General features: G+C 36.0%; 1 protein-coding gene across 3 annotated transcripts in view; it reads left to right on the plus strand.

Moving 5' to 3' along the window:
- The window catches only part of LOC145678577 (uncharacterized), a 74,928-nt gene that overhangs the window by 46,348 nt on the left and 10,783 nt on the right, over positions 1–17,797 (plus strand). For 2 of the 3 annotated variants that reach the window (XM_081748888.1, XM_081748889.1), the window contains one exon: positions 16,377–16,474. In XM_081748888.1, coding sequence (XP_081605014.1) covers positions 16,377–16,474 — 98 coding nt within the window. Of the gene's footprint in view, positions 1–11,403; positions 11,675–16,376; positions 16,475–17,797 lie in introns of all 3 variants that reach the window. The other variant, XR_014130407.1, reaches the window with a different exon arrangement.

Genomic DNA, 17,797 nt, shown 5'->3' on the forward strand with positions numbered 1-17,797 from the left:
GCTAATGAAGGACGACAGATCATTAAGATAATAGGAAAAAGAAGAAACAGCATGCTTGGCCATCTTATTCGGCACTCCGATTGGATCACCGTGTTGATAAAGGGAAAGGACTGAATCAACACTGTTTGTATACTTCTCTGCATTTTTTCAAGGTTCTGTGTACTAGTGTGCAGAAGACATAGTATAGAGGAAATATTGGGAAAAAATATAAAGAATATATTCAACAGGCTGATCCGCGTCTCGTCTATATCAGCAAATGTAGATTTAGATACTACTCTGCCTGTTTACATATACATACATGGTAGACCATGTATCTTAATATGATCTTGTAACTTTTAAACTAATAGATAAAAACGCTAATTTCGAATTTATGCAAATATCCACGGAGGTTCATTGTTTGACATACTCTACAATACCACCAGGTATTATCATCTCAGAAGTATATTTTCTCAAATGGCACTACGCCAGATATTTCAAATCGACATTTTAAACGAAGTCTTCTAATATGACAGTTACTTTCAATGTTACAAACTAAGAATACTACAGTATCACAAACATTTAAGTTTTGGAAGGGTCTACAAGAGTAACACAGATGATTGCGAACACAGTAAGATGGTAAGAGAGCAGCAGATGTTTCAATCTTTAAGGGGGAAAAAATGATTTTAGTCTTTTAACTGTAAAACTGGTTTTGATATTTTAAAATCAAAAGGTCTACTATTGAAGTATAAAATTTAATTTAAACAGAAAGGTTTATTAACAGTTATTGCCTTCTTTTAGCAAGGATTTGACAAATAGTATAATGATTATGAAATTATCTCCTCACGGATACCAAGTCTGCTACCCTATTAACAGCTCAAGTGGAAAGATAGAGAAGGGAAAATGACTTATACAGTGAATGCGACCTCCAGTCCCATTGTCTTCCAGAAGAAGTTCTACTCCTTGACAATTGAATGCTTGGCTGCGTGGAATATGATGCAATGATCCCCGCTGCTTCCACCCACCTTTTTTATTTGAAAATGTATCTTAAGGTTCAGTTTAATCTCCAGTGTTCAATTTCGCTTTAATAGTTATTTACCTGAAGATTGGGTGTTAGTATGTGAGATCATGATTTGGCTCGTCATTTTTGGTTTAGTTCAGTTCAGTTCTAATTTTTGTTTATTACCATTTAATGTTGTCTTTAAATGTGATCTTCGGGGAATGAAATCATAAACATATTTTAGACTCATCTGCTATTGTAAAATGTTTTTGACACTTAAATGACAAATTTTTGTTCTTCCTTCCTGGCGGGTTTGTGACACAACATTATGCGCCGATGCGATATAGGACTAGTTACGCCATCTCTTGTAAAATTACTTAAAACTAATGCACACACCCAATAGTATTCGGATTATTATTATTATTACAACTAGTATTTCAGTTAAAAATTTAAGTTTAATATTGGAAGCCCCAAATACTTGTCATCAGTATATGATTTCATGAACGAAGGAAAGAAGGAAAGAATAGTAGAAATGTGAATATTAATTATCACTTAACATTATGTTGTAGAGTTTAGAGTTTTATCACTTACCTAAAGCTTACAAGTTGTTAATCCACTCCTAACTAAAATGAGTGACAGCCCGTACTACACAAAATCTAGAAAGAAATTATAAACAAACAAAACTACTGGAAAAGGTAATTCGTGATTTTGTAACAATATGTAATATATAACTTGTATTGCTTAAACACCTAAGTTCATTGCCGCCAAGGGAAGCTTATTTTTCATCTTACGATTGTTAATTAATAAAAGTCTTAAAACTAAATTTTTGGACCGAAGGTAATCGCCGTGTAATTTTGCAGGAATAGAAATAAAACTATGGACTTAGTTATATGTGATAAGTCGCATGTAAGTACATCATGATAGCCTTATATTACAGAGCTTATTATATCAATCGCACTCCTAGCCCATTTCGTCATGCCCGGGATGAAAATATACTAACACAAATACTCGTTTCTTTGTATAGAGTGTAACGTCGACGTTGACCTGAGTCCGTATAAGATTTGAACCCACAGAATCTGAATCTTTGTGATTTCTTGTATCACAAATACTCATTTAATTGGCATTGATTTGAATCTCTAAGTTGTAAATATTTTCTTTTTGTAGTTCCAGCATTTATGAAGTAAGTGAAATTTCTACGACGTGAAACATACTCTTGTATCATCTAACTCCGTTCTAAAATTATTAATATTCTTGCCTTTGGTACAGGAGTTCTTGATTCGACTCCCGGTTAAATGCACTTATTTCTTCTTTTATTGTATATATGTATATCTTTAAATATAACTGAAGCAAACGTGGCCTTATTTTTTGTTCTTCAAATAACTTTTTTGCAATGAATATAAGTAGGAAACTTTGAAAAGGAGGGGTCAGTGTTCAAGGTATTTTTAACGACTGTACATGTTCAAGATTCACAACATAAGACTTGTTTCATGTCTGATTTAGTCTTGATGGTGGAAAGAGACTTTAAACCAAACAATATTATAATTAAACGAGAGATTTCACTATTTGATAGTCCTACGTGTGCGTGTGCATGCTAATCGCATTATTCATATTTACAAACGATTCAGTTTTACTAATACTGGTGTCGTCATTTACTAGTACTGGTGTCGTCATGGTGGTAACTGTGACGATTTATCTTCGTAACTAATGTAGCATGGTAAGTGACTGCCGTAGATGTCGTACCTTGAATAAAGAAGATCTTCGTCTTGAGTTTTTACATTTACCCTTCCGTGATGTTTTTATTTATTTGTTTATTTTCCCCTTTCTTTCTTTAATTATATAAATTATGTGGAAGCTAACAGTGTCGATAATAACTTTGTCCTTTACTTTTCTTATTGTTTACTATTTCCTATAGTTCTTTTAGTTTGTTATCGAAAAGAAACAAATCACATTATTAGCATATAAGAAAAACGGGAAGAAAATGTATGTACTAGATGAACATTCTCGTACCAAAGTTACTCGTATTAAACTAGAGATTTAATTTCATTTCATATTTGCTTTTTGTGACCTCCTCATTTCTTCCACTTTCCGACCTATTTTTATTCTCCTTGTAACATACGCATTTTCTGTGCTAAAGAGAGAGAAACTTCTGTGACTTAGTAGTAAAGGTTCACCTTATGCTTCAAGTCGTATGTTGATTCCAGGCTAGTAGACAGCTTATAACCACGAGTTTTCATCTTTTCTCTTGAAATGAACACTAAAATTTCTATACCTAAACATTTACTTTATTTAAACTTACATTAAAACCTATAGTTTAAAAATCTAAGGTGTCCTCAAGTTTTGTACACAAATGTATATATACATAATTCCTAGAGGTAGGTACATAGGTCTTAAACTTAAGCCTTCGTTTAATTTTCTTGTACTAAACTACAACAAGACTTCTATTCAAAGAGTTCAGCAAAGACCTTGGAAGATAATTCATGCCACGAGAAAAAATAAAATAGCTTATCATGGATTTGTTTAAGAGACACTTTGTTATGAAGTTACAGCTGTAAGGAATTCGTGTTGGCAAAAGTAGTGTACACTAATATGGATAACTTGTTACACGGAAATCGAATTTCTTGACACAAGAAGACTTAATCAATGAAACAAACTTCAATATTTTAAGGAAATCGGTGGCGGCTTTTGAGGCAAGTTACATCGATAAACTATATAAAAGAAAAATAAAAAATGCTATAAGCTAAAGGAAGAAATTTAAAATATATTACTTCTTGCATACAGATTGTAGCGACACAGCTTTTACTAATTCCCCTAGTTGTAATGATAAAATGTACTTTTTTTTCAAGATGACTTTCCTCAAGAGCTGCAACTGAAGAAAACCTAATGAAACCTGCTTATGTATACAAAAGTGTGTACGTAGTTACATGATCTTGTTCCCACGATCTTGTCTTCTATGAACTGCGCGGTACCCCTCACTTCCCATTTGCATCAGATATCTCAAACCCGACTAATTGTTGCTAGACAATTGACGAATGTCAAATGGCTACACTGTAATCACTATTTGGTAGAATAGCCCAAACTAAGCGGTATAATGCGTAGTAAACATAAGATGTTCTGTTAGGCATGGTGACGAGTATCGCAGTTTACAAAAGATTAGAAGATCAAATAACTTTTAAGTACCAAAATTATTCAGAAAAATAATTAAAGTGAACTACATACCGCCTGTAGAGAAGCCCATACTGAAACGTATTAGTAATAATATCCTATATTCTTATGTCCGTCACTCTTGTAAAATTCCTTTAGAGGATACTTAGACATACCAAGGAATGAGAGGTTCATTTACACACACCAGTAACTAATACAGTTATTTTCAGACTTTTACGGATTTTAAATATCACAGTTCTGTAATGCTCTCAACAATGTACAGCGTTATAATTATAATGACTTTCACTTCTATAAAGTCATTGAACAATCTTTTCTCTAAATTAACAGTCATGATTAATGAAACAGTTGTATAGTTTTAACTATAAAGCTCCGTACGAAGTGGGCACTACGGTCAGTACGGGAATTCCCTTGTGACTGTATGGTTAGCATACGTACCTTTGACACTGGAGATCTAGGTTCGATTCCTGGTAGAAACTAACTCATGTGGTTCGGACTCTGCGTTATGCTGTAGGCTCACGTCTCATATAGTCTCGATACTGAACGGGACGCTAAACTCCAAATCAACCAACTAATCTTAGCTTTGGGGCATAACCGTGGAACGTTAATATATATATATATATATATATAGTCAGTTTATATATAAAACTTAAAAATACGATCTAATACTCAAGTTGATTTTCAATATTTATTGTTTCATTTAAGTCAAGATTTGACTCTGTAAGCAAACGCATTCTTTGGTCATCGATTTGAATGCTTACAAGTATCTGATCTACCAAATTCCAATAAATTCAAGCCAAAAGCATAACGATTGACTTGTTTCGGTTGCAAAGTTTGTTAAATATTTTACCATAATGCTGGCGAAGTAGATGGAACTTACATTATTGTACCCTGTAGTTAATATATTGAAATAGTATACCAAGATTTAATATACTGTACTGCGAGTTTTAATCCGGATACTAACTTTAAGCTGGCTAAATTCTTCCGAAGATCATAAACTTGGCACACAAAAATGATCGTAGCGTTTGATGTAGTACGTGATGGCAGATGTCAGTACGTCGATCGAAAGGCTCCGAATAAGTGACTGATGTATCGTCACCACCATGGTGGAAAGACTACAAGGTGAATGCATTGCACTGCTACATTCTTGTCGCTCTGGCGCATGACGTCATTTTGGTCGCAGACGTGGCCAGCGAGAGTCAGATAAACTTTTAACAAGCGCTTGCTTGCTGGTATCTTACACGCAAACCTCTCTTCTATTTATAGTGATTTCAACGAGCAAGCCAATATTACTCGCTACATTTTCTGCTTTTTCTTTCTTTTCTTTTTTTCTTTTTTACACATCTGAAGTAATACACTCGAGTATGTATAGGCCTGAATTATCTATAACACAGTGTGTCGTTAATGCATTTCATTATTATATATTTATGTATGCTCAAGTATATTTTCGTAATACATTGATCGGTATTGATTTACTATTATTATTATTTTGCTTGAAAGAGAATTCTTTACTGATGACCCCATATAAATTTTGAGAATATTTCAAGGGAGAATTCATGGTTTTCGTAAACAGAAAGGCACGTACGTGTATTTTCGTTATGCTTGGACAGTTTTTTTTTTAAAGAACAGGGGCGTCATTTAGGGGGGGCAGGGAGGGGCATTTGCCCCCCCCCCTGAGTTTGAGATGTATATAGATTTTATCAATAGAATAGTAGTAAATCAGTGAAAAACGCGAAATTTTACTAATACCAAGGGGTCTTGCCACCCCAAGCAAAATCTGAAATGACGCTCCTGTTAAAGAGGCTGCTCCCACGTAAGTTTCGTCAGCATCTCAGGGGAGGTTAAAAACTTTATTGAGCAGGGGCGCACGTATTTAATATTTTAAACATCGTTTTTATTTTTGATCTATAAAAAAATCAATCGCTGATTATCAAAAAATCTTATTTGAAATCGCTGATCGCTTATTTATAGAATTTGTATTTAAACAAAAGGTTTGGTGAAACTGAGTTCTCTGAATATTAGTGTCAAAATTTACGCCATAACAAACTGTATTATTAAACATTTGTACGAAATAAAACGTTACATATACTATTGTGTATATATAGAAATAAATTTGTATATACAAAGCACCTCAAACAAAGAAATTGCAACTTGACTATTTCAAGCAAGAAACAAAGTACTAGGCGTAGGTGAAGACGATGTAGGGGTGTTACAGCTAGACTAGAAAACATATAAACCATAAAATTACATATTTTTTTAAATTTTTTTCATAAGTTTTCTCTTTTCTGTCCCGTGGACAAAAGAAGACAAAACATAAGTACAAGTGAATGATTATGTGGAATTTGGTGCAATGAGACTGCGAGAGTACCCCGAGAAACTCAAGAACACAATGTTGTCCACCACAAACACTTGATCGAGAAGCGAACCAGTATCCCTTGCACCAGAGGAGAGCCTTCTGCCACTGAGCCACCGTGCTTTCTTGATTGGTTGAGAATCTACCATATTTTAAAGTTTACTGCAGTCATTCTTAATTTTGTAATTCTGGGGGGGGAAGCTAAAATGAACAAAAATTTCAAAATCTGAGTGTAAAAATGTTCCGACAATGTCGCCCTGACATGGTAGGTGGACTTTATTCTCTTGATCTAATACATTGTTATATATCTTTGTAACCGTTAATCGTTATTACGAACCTTCCATTCGTTAGTTAATTTGAAGTGCAACGTTCCGCTTTAGCACCGAGGCTAGGCTACAGGGAATGCAAACCTCCAGAATGAAATAGAATCTGAACTACTTTAACGCGTTCAATGCTCTTCATTTGCGTAACTCGAGGGAGGTAAGCCTCCTAGATCATCGTGCCTCCCTTCTCGAGTTACATGCCTGCCTCTGTGGGGAAAATTTTGTCTCAATATCTTATGTAGAAGGAAATGATGATAGAAATGATTACCTCTGTCGGTTCCCCTCCCTCATAATTTCGAATCCGGGTCTTGCCTCAAAGTTCGTCTTTTTAAATTGTACTATTGGATTTTTGTATGCAGAATCAACACAAGCTACATAATGAAATAGCTTTTTTTATAATTTCATTTAACATTGCATTTATTTATTACTTTTATGTAAAACTTACCATATTTTAGGTTTATTTTGTCTTGTCGCATGCAAGCTAAAAATCCATTTCTGGAGACATTCCCCCTCTTTTTGAGGAAATCTAAAATATTTTATATTAGTTCCCTGGGTTTTTCTGTAATAATTACTACAGCCGTACACTGCACAGTTAGGCATTCTCGATATCATTTAAAAGAACAAACTAACAAAGAATTTCCACTTGTCACTTAAAGCCGCGACTTTTCCTGTTGTCTCTTGCAAACCAGATGACGTCACAGCCACGACAGCGCTCCAGGCGACATGCGCATGCAACCACCTTGTAGTCTTTCCACCATGGTCACCACTATCGTAAAATTCTTTAGAGAATCCTTAATCACTTGAAGGAGTAAGAAGTTCATATACACAAAATCTGTTATCTTATTTATTAGATTTACCAATCTTATTTATTACAATTCACCAAAATCTTTGACCAAATATTACACAGTGCCATTAAAATTATACTAGCACGTCTGTAAACCGAGTAGACAATCTTGTCTATACTTTAGCAATGATAATGAAGCAATATAAATTTAACTATTAAGTCTCATACGAAATAGACATTATAGTCAATATAAACTATATTACTACTACGTTTAGTTCAAACTATGGTTAAATTTCCTACATCGCCCAAGAACTTCATGAACCATACTTATGTAAAATCGTCATCTCTCCTCTACTGAATGTCGGAAATATTAAATTTGATGTCTATAAATGCTTTCTTAATAGTCTCCAAATAATACTTTGCTGTTAATCTTTGACATCCCGTTCTCTCTTTTACTTTCAGGTATGTGTCAATTTAGTCTCAATGATGAAGCGAATTCAAGTCATGTTTTGTCTCTTATCTGTTGTTGCGAAAGTACCGGTTTTCCCTTCTCTGTTGCGTTTGTCGTCTCTAAATATGATATGCGTTTTTTTGTGACTGTGAACGCCTCAAATTTTCTTCTTCGTGTGTCTGATACATTTAGAGTTCTTTTGCACAACAAGCTCTTACAACAAACAGTGAGTCTTCCCTGTACTGCTTTCGATGCATCCTTCATGTTAAGTTGGTTTTCTCTGTACAGTATAACCTCTATTTGATTAATTGCTTCGGAATTGTTTTCTTTCTATTTTAAATGAGGGTTTGAACTAAACAGGGGTTTGATGTGTGTATATATATAGAAAGACGCTTATAAGAAAAAAATTCATTAAAATATACACGGTCGTATCCAGAAGTAGCAGGACTTTTTTTTTTAATAATTATTGAACATTTTGGTACATCGACTTCATACTCTTCAAAATAGGCCCCTTGGCATTCACATACTTCTGGTAGCGAGCCTTCCAGGTCGCGAAGGCCATCTGGAAATCGTCCTCCGAGATGCCGTTCAGCGCTCTCGTCGTCCCCGCTTGGACCGCTCCACCGAGTCGAAACGATGCCCCTTGAGCTGCCCTTTGGTACGGGGGAACATGAAGAAGTCCGGCGGTGCCACATCAGGGCTGTAGGGGGGAGGTAAGACAACGTGGAAACGCCGAATTTGATCAGGAGATCCCTCACAATCCACGCGCCGTGGCACGGCGCGTTGACATGGTGGAGCTTCCATTTCCCCACCAGGTCTGGTCGCACGCGTGTGATCCGATTTCGCAGCCGTGTGAGCACTTCCACGTAAAATCTTGCATTTACACTCTGTCCAGGACGTACAAACTCCATATGGACAATGCCACGACGGTCAAAAAATCCAATCAACATCAATTTCACTTTCGATTTCGACATTCTGGCCTTCTTTGTACGGGGTGATTGTGCGGCTCATGGTATCCTCCTTGTAGGCCTGCGTAAGCATGTCGTTGGTTTCGGTCACTGATTTTCCCAGTTTGACGCAAAACTTAATGGCGCACCGCTGCTCCAAATTTCGCTCCATCGCAACTGACGATGAGGCGTCACAACAGGAAGTCCCTATCACAGTGGTTCACACTCAACTAACGCACGCAGGCGACTGCCGCCGGTCGACACCTGTTCCCAAGGCTCCCCTCCATAACAGTCGGCCTTGCAGCCCCCCTATATTGCTCCGCGCGCGCGGGAAAAAATCAGTCCTACTACTTCTGGATACGACCCTGTATAATATGAGATTTTAATAGTTTAACAGATTTTGAGTCTTTTAAACCGCAGATTTTAATTTGCGCTCTTAAGAATTCTTCATTTAAAAGGATACAAAATTAACATATTTAAATAAACATATAAAACACCTTGCTTCAGATAGGTTGTTAAATGACAAACCACTGAATCTAACCTATTGTTTTTAACAATATGTACACTATCAGTGTTTTTCATTTTTCCAAAACCTAAAAGTACCGTACTGAAATCAAACATATCAAAGTAAAAACTTACAAAAACGCGAAGAGAAAGTATTACTGACGTTAACATTTCTGAGCTGAGGAGAGTAATAGAAATATGACTCATCTAGATTTTACATGTAGAGAATCCTAGTAACATATTCAATTAATGTAATATTTAATCACTAACATGAAAAGAAACACAAGCACAAAGAAGACAAATTTTGCACAAACAAAACATGGCGTTCTGTAAGTGATATACGTATACAGAAGATTGTTTGCTTTATATCCAACCATTATTGACGGGTACTCACCTTAAGAGATACCGCGCCGCTACCACCGATCATGTTCTGTTGAACCCCCAGCATTGTAGACTATCATACGGCATCGCAGTTTCCATTGCTGCAAGCTTTTCATGGACCATCCAGGGTGCGCGAGCGGCGATGTTGAAGACGTCCTTTCAACAGTCCAAATGCGCAAAAATCTATTGGACTGACATCTGGGCTTCATCGAGATGTTTTCAAACGGAATGACAGGAATTTCTAATTCCTCTGCTATTTCTTGATAAAAACGTAGTGATGTTCTGGCAGTGTAACTCGCAGCCTTGTCCGTGTGGATCATCACCTGGTTCGCATTCGTTCCATACAATTGTGGAGTCTCTCCGATAGATAGGTGTCAGAATAGATTCTTGAAAGTATCTTGCATTCACCTTCATGTTTTTGTCTACCTTGCATATCAGCAACTTACCCTGATATCCGAATCCCATAACAACCACAAAGCCACTAGGGAAACTTTCTCTGCACTTACGAAGTTGTGTGCCCTTTGCCGTCAATGTCACGGTATGTGATCGCTCGAAAGTGACCACCAGCAGTGAGATGGACATATGATTCATGCATTGAGACAGCTTTCTTCCACTTGGAACTCGCCAAGTAATTTTCATCAGTTTCCTGCAGTTCGTCTTACGTTCGGCAGTGTGATGCGATAGCAGGTGGTGTACACGGGCCTTCCGCACACATTTCAACCTGAAACGCTTGCGAATTGTTTTGTACACATTTGACGGTGCGGGGTGGAATCTGTGACCCTATGACGTTGAATCGAGAGATCTTCTTGGCACGCCAATCGACGGATCCCCCTTAGCATTATGGGTGTCACTTTGCATCCCTTCTCCTGATGGCTTTCGTGGACGAATGTTTCGCAGGGGGAGCCTGTTGTATGTAACGAGCCACAATAGCTTTCGCAGTAGTCACTTTGAGTGTTAACCCATCCTCCCGACGTTGATTTTCGGTACCATTTGATAACACTTACGCAACTACAAGGTCAGGCACAACACTGCTCCCGCCAGCAAACCCATAGTTCCAGCATGATACGCCAGGTGTCAGCATCGACTCGAAAATAGTCGGATATACAGCGAACAATCTTCTGTATTCAGTTCTTTCTACATTACTAATGATATTTCTTCCGAATTTTTTCTTGTTAAGTGTGAGAGATGTACTAATATGGGTTTCCTTAAATACAGATTTAATTGTATTTATAGCGTTCGAGACCAAATTAATCTTTCGTTAAATACGGAAACGTAAACTCTGGGTTATACTGTACAATTCCATGTTTTTCTGTTCCATCGAAGTGCTAAGTATTTTTCGATTCTTCTATTCGAGATTATTACACTAAAATGTCTCCAGTTTTTGTACCTTCCGTACCTGAAAGAAAAAAATGGAAAGAATTCAACATGGAATCTTAAAAAAAAAAAAAGAAAAAGAAAGAAAGAAAAAATACGTAAATAGATATATATTAGCGATTTTTGAACGTCCCTTGTATGTGCTTTGCAGAGTACGGAAGAAAGCAGATGGTATACCAGCAGAAGCTGTGTCTCTAATTGTTTCGAAAATTCAGAACAGAGATGAGAACAAGCCTTCAGAACAAATCCCCAACCTACCAGATAAAAAGAACAACTCGCTTATTGTAAATTGAGTAAAGTTCTGTATTGGAAAAGTTTATATCAAAATTGGCCTAATAAAATACCATTCAAATTCAGATAGCTGCTAAAATTTTGAAGTTCGTAATATTTCAACGAATATTAACAACTTGCTCATGTTACAGGTAAGCAGTTCTTACTAAAATACATAGTTTGTTAGCAGTAAGGTTTACATTTTATGTTAGAAATGAAAAAAGAAAGAAAAAAGGAATATATAATATAATTATATTGGATTTACGATTAACGTTAAATCTAAGCAAATAGAGCAAAATAGGCTTACAATGAGGCCGGACGGATTCGAATTCTGCTTAACTGAACAATCCTATCTTCAGTTACACAAAACAGTGTGTGGTCTTTATTGGAAGTTCTGCTAGTATATATATTAAATCTGAGATCTATTTTTTCTATGTATGTCTGTGGCGTATTTAATAATCCTTAGACGTTTTGACAATTAAAAACCTTCCCAGATAAGCTTCCAAAATTAAGATAAGTCAGTTGATTTTGGATTTTTTTTTTAAATATATTATTTACAAATTGCTTCCTTGTGTATTAATAGTTTATCAGTGTCCTTACATATAGAAGTTTATTGTACATCTCACTGAGGAAGGCTTAGTGTCCATCGTACCTAAATGGGCCTCTTACGTTTGCCTATAGCATGAGCTGCAAGCTTCGAATTTCATTACAGTTACGGTATCCAGCATGGTAGTATCGCTGGTAAGAAAGAAAAAAAAAGGACAGGACTGTCATTTATTTCAGAGATGCTAATAGTTAATCGAAATAAGTTTTATCCTTATCACGCTCACACGAGGTTTGATAAAGATGAATTTTGGTTTTCCTCTGTCCACCATTAGTCTCACCGCACACGAAGATATAGAATGTATCGGAATATGTCTAAAGAATTAGTTATAACTTTTATAATAGCACTACAATTTTTAGAACACTGTAAAATCTATATTGGAGAGATGAGTAGCCGTCTTTCAGTATAATTGTAAATTTATTTGTAAATATTTGTCATTAATTTTATAGTCGGAGGTTGTGAGATAATGTTGGATTAGCAAACGTCCCCGGAGTTGGGAATTGACAGGGTACTCATTCTGACAGAGTTCTCTGTATTTATTCGATAATTTCTTTTTAACATGAAATCCAAAAGCAAATCAGTGTTAAATGACTGGTATAGTAGTAGAAGATAAAGATTTTTATATAGGAAAATCTTTTACAAGTATGCAACCACAACCTCAGCACAAACTCCGTAGTACTTGAAGTTGCTTACTTTCCAGTAGTTTAAACTTGAGTTTTTAGGCAGGAAACGCCCCCCCCCCCCTCCTCCCGTAGGAGTACTAAGGATATATTACTCCCACATTTTTTCTTTTTTTTTCCACATTGTAAGTCGTACGTATACCAACTTCGGTTGAAATTGCTCCACACGTTCCAGAATTATGCTGAATCATACATATACACACACAAACCTTTTTTATTTTTTATTTTACACACTAAATTCAGACTATATTTTGTACGTGTTAATGCTTTATATATTCAATTACCCAGTTATGTAGAAGTCTACCTTCTTTGAAATTTGATACAAAGGTTTGCGTCTCAACATGATTGGTTTCTCTTGCAACCTCCTAGATTCTCAAAAGAAAGAATCATTGAATTTTTTTTTCTTATTTGTAGTAATTCTTCTTATTTAAAAAGACGACTAAAGTCAATTCTTGAATATATAAATAATAATCAGTATTCTTTATAAAGGTAAAAAGTTAAATATAGTTAATGTTGGTAGCAGCTGTTGATAGTGACTAGAATAAAGAGCAATGACGGGATAGAAATTTAATTTGCCAAATTCTGTGTCTTAAAAAATAAAATGAATTAAAATAAAATTTCCTTCCCTGATAACTTGTTCTCCTCTTTTGAACAGGAGAGTTAGTTTTGATTGGCTGTCAGCTTATGTGGAATGAACAATAGAATCATAAGGTAGCCTGACGTAAAGATCTATTAATATATATGAGTCGTTAAAATAAAACTCTTTAATTAATTAACACTATTTAAAATTTCTGTTGATAAACTGCTGGTACTTCGATCAAGAATATGTGATGCGATGGCATTTGATTTTAAATAGTAAAGACGATTGACGTCGAAAGCATCCGTGAAATTCTTATTTTAAAAAGTTAGTCCCGTAGTAACTCCTAAAATTGTTGGTAGAAATAGCTACTGCTCGTAGGGTTTTCTGAGGCTGTAACTTCAGAACTAAGTGTCTCTTAACAAAGTGAAACGTAAACTTAAAGTCTTGGTCTAGAACTCCTGGTACATCTACTCTTGCTAATATCAGTAGTGGACTGCTTGGACATATTCTTCAAGCAGATATTCTAAATCTTATTTTCAAGATTTACGAAAAAAATATGGGAGAGGTAAATTAAATAAACATCAGTTGCCAATTTCAATTCATTTCTCAGAAATATGTATCTTTCGAAGGATACCAGTCTTCAGACTTGAGAAGCTGTATAACTAGATATGTCAAAGTGAAATTGCACTTAATTTTCTGTTAAAACGATAAAATTTACAAATCATTGATTTGTGAACTTCAACATTTATTTACGTAATAAAGCTTCTTTACGTTTCTGTTAACTATTGAGTACGTGCAAAGTTCTATTCGTTTTTGACAGTCACTGTTTGCTGAGTACCGATTTCACAGATGACGCTGTTAGTGTGTGAATTGGTGGGTAAACAGTGAGTGTGAATGGGGAGCTCTTAAAGTAGCATGTGGGTGAGAAGGAACACATAAGAAACTTTACTGTTTTAGTTCAAATACTGCGGTTGCAGTCGGCCCAGATGTTTGGTAAGTGTATGGGAGAAATGTAGTTGATAGTAAATATGTTCGATGGTTTCTAAAATTCAGTAGCAGAGACACAAGTTATTAAGATCAACTACGGCTTGTACATTCAATGGTGTTTTCGGTGATCTTGTCCAGACTAGATTATAAGAAGCAGTTCAAATCCAACCATAGCGAAATGACGGACATCCTTCAGGTACACAGGACAACGGCCAAAGATGGTTTAAAGCGCTGGGTTTTACCATTAAGTTCGATCGTCGGTTATACATCAGCTGGGTTATACCATTAAGTTCGATCTCGGTTATGCATCAGCGGAAAGCAAATCAGAGAGAGAGTCGACTCACGACCTGTTTTCATTTCTCAGTTAGAAGAAAGAAAAAGATGCTGAACATTGTCAGGACTGATGAGAAGTGAGCTATATCGCGGAATGAAAGCGTTGCAGAATACTGTGTCCCGTTACCGCTACCAACATCCGAACCAGAACTTCATCCCAAAAAAGTGTTCTTAAGTGTATGGTGGGATGTCAAAGGAATGATTCACAGGGAGGTCCTGGCGTCTAATCGAGCCATTAGTGCCAACTTCTTTTGTGAGTAGATGGGCAGACTGCGAGCAGCATTGCGAACGAAGCGGTCAGGCCCTCGTCAATTGTTAAGGGCTCATCATTCACCATGATAACACTAGACTGCATGCTGCATTCATCACACATAAAGATTGAGTGTAGTAGGAAGATTTTACCTCATTCGCCTTATTCTTCTTACTTGACCCCTCGGATTATCACCTGTTCCGCGCATTGCAGAATTCCTTCGGTTGAAAAATATTTGATAATGTGAAGCTGTGAAAACTGCTTTACAAGGTGTTTCGACTCCAAATTCAGAATTTTATCGGCATCCGAGGGAACTGGTTATGCATAGTCTTAGTTGAATTACAGTTTGTATTGTTCACACTTCAATCTGCACACCTAAAACAGTTACAACTTTCACTACTCCCAATACTACATTAATATTTAGTAGTTTCATGGTGACTGAGCGCTAAGTTCTTGCTATGAGTAAAATTTGATTGAATTATTGGAGTTGAACCTCCGTTTTTAAGTAACAATGCTGTATAAAAACGGGACGTACTGCATAAAGTGGGATCTAAACCACTAGTTGGATCTGTATCCGATTTAAATGACCCCACTAGGAATCGAGCCTGAGACCACGTGCATAGAAAACACTCGCGTTAGCCGTGATAGGACACGAAATAATTAGACTTGAGCTATACTGGAAATAGTGCAATGAGCAGTCTTGCTTAAAACAACTGACTACCCACCTCTCTTCGAAGATCACTGTACTCTTACCGTGCTGTCGGAATTAAATGAAACAAACGTGGATTGGGTTTGGCCAACGACCGCGGTAATTCAGTGGTAGGTCGTTTACCTCTGGTGCGTGGAGTCTGGTTCGATCCCAGCTCACGCCAGATGAACGTTGTGGTGGACAAACACCATTTACATAGTTTTTTTCTAGGTTCTTCAGTTTCTTCCCACTTTCTTCATTCCACCATTTCATTCATGTCTCATCATCACTGTCTCTCTCAGCCTCGGTGTATATCGTGAGACGTTAAAATATTTATTATTATTATTTTGGTTTGGTCAATTTGAATCTTTATTTGAGCCAAAGTGTTAAAATTTCATACATGCAGTTGCCAGAATGTGAACTTTTAAAAAGTGTGGGTGGCCAAGATTTTTGAAAAGGACTGTATATTCAATAAATAAAGAGAACGACACCGAAGATAATGTACATAGAAAAAGTATAATTGACACGATGTAATAATTACCAAAAAACATGACTGGATGAAACATAAACAAGAAAGAAAAACATAATTCGGAGACATTCTAACAGACGCCTATATTTACCATAATAATAGACAAATGTATTGAAATAGATGTATTTGAATTTGAAATAATTTTGCTCCATATTATTCAGTTTCTTTATGCCTTGCCTTATTTATTGGTTATTTATTTTCAGAGGTGAAAATTTCCAAGAACGAAGAATGCCAGAAACGCAACATTCAACACAAGGAGATAAAAATAAAACAAAATTAGGCCTGTTTCAAACATTGAAAGGTAAGCACTGTATGTATTCTTATTGACATTTATCTTTTACAGTTTTCAGATATTATTTTTTAAGAACAATATTTGAAATGAATTGAAACTGTGGCCTTAATCTCCACGTTAGTTAGAATCAAAGGGGATGGATGAAAAGATAAACGAGTCAGCTATGATCTTTAATTAATTACTTACAGTCTTTTACATTATAGGAAAACTAAATGTACTGTATTAAATTTTGATGATACTCTCTACTTAGTTTGTGTCATCTTTTTTACTATAGTGAAATTAAAGAACTGTGGTGGCTCACTGGTAGAGTGACTGTATCAATTGCGAGGAATCCGTAGTTCTATCCCAGTCCGTGTGAGTTTGTGGTGGACAAGATCACGTGCGTGGATGTTCTCGGAGTTCTCCCACATTCTCATCCTACTAATTGTGGCTCTGAGTCTAATATTGATCTAACTAACATCCACATATCTTGGTCTATAACGTAAAAAAAATGAATTGCGAAATAAATCTCAACTTCTAGTCCAAATCTAGAAGTTCCGTTGAATTACCTGATAAATATAAACTTTGTACAATAATTTTCAAAATAGAATGGAAAACTTTAAGCCTGAGACTCTCATTTAGAAATTATTGTTGCACCGAGGTCCGCGTTTTTTTTTTTTTTTTTTTTTTTCACGGGACATAAACAGGGGAAAGTAAAAACTAGAAATTTCATTTTCATTTATAGTGAAATTAAATATGCAGTATTGAAGTTTTACCTCCTGTCTAAAGTATTAGGTATTAAGTTCTTTGACATTATCTCTTCACTTAATAATTTGAATGTTACCAGAGGCAATTATGTAATACAGTCACATAGTCATGTGTCTTCCCAATTAATCCGAAGAAAAATATAGCTTGGTTCTTTGTAGTGTACGCTGCTAGCACAGAACAGCTCTTTAAATGCCTGACTTTACGTAAAATGTAATCACACATTTTTTGTGACTACGAAATATTTCGTTTTCTATATCCGTGCGGTGACTGGGAGAGGAGGAAATTGAGTGGAGCCAACCAGTAAGTTCCGTGACGATCGCACGCTGAATGGAATGAAGGAAGGTGGGACTCGTAGGAAGGGATTTTTTGTGCTTCTTTCGGGAGAAAGGCTGGCTCATTGCTTCAAGGGCAACAGAGCTCCGCAGTAGATTTTCAGTACAACGTTCATACGTGTAAGAAATTATTATGAAGATAGAGCAAACAAGCGTTTTGGATATATGATTAGAAAACTTGCCTTCGACATGGGATACCGGAGTTCAAAAAAATCTTTCAGTTTAACGTCTCGCAATTATACCCTTTAGGCTA

The sequence above is a fragment of the Thermobia domestica genome, chromosome 2, assembly GCF_964235325.1.
Source record: "Thermobia domestica chromosome 2, izTheDome1.hap1.1, whole genome shotgun sequence".
NCBI lineage: Eukaryota > Metazoa > Arthropoda > Insecta > Zygentoma > Lepismatidae > Thermobia > Thermobia domestica.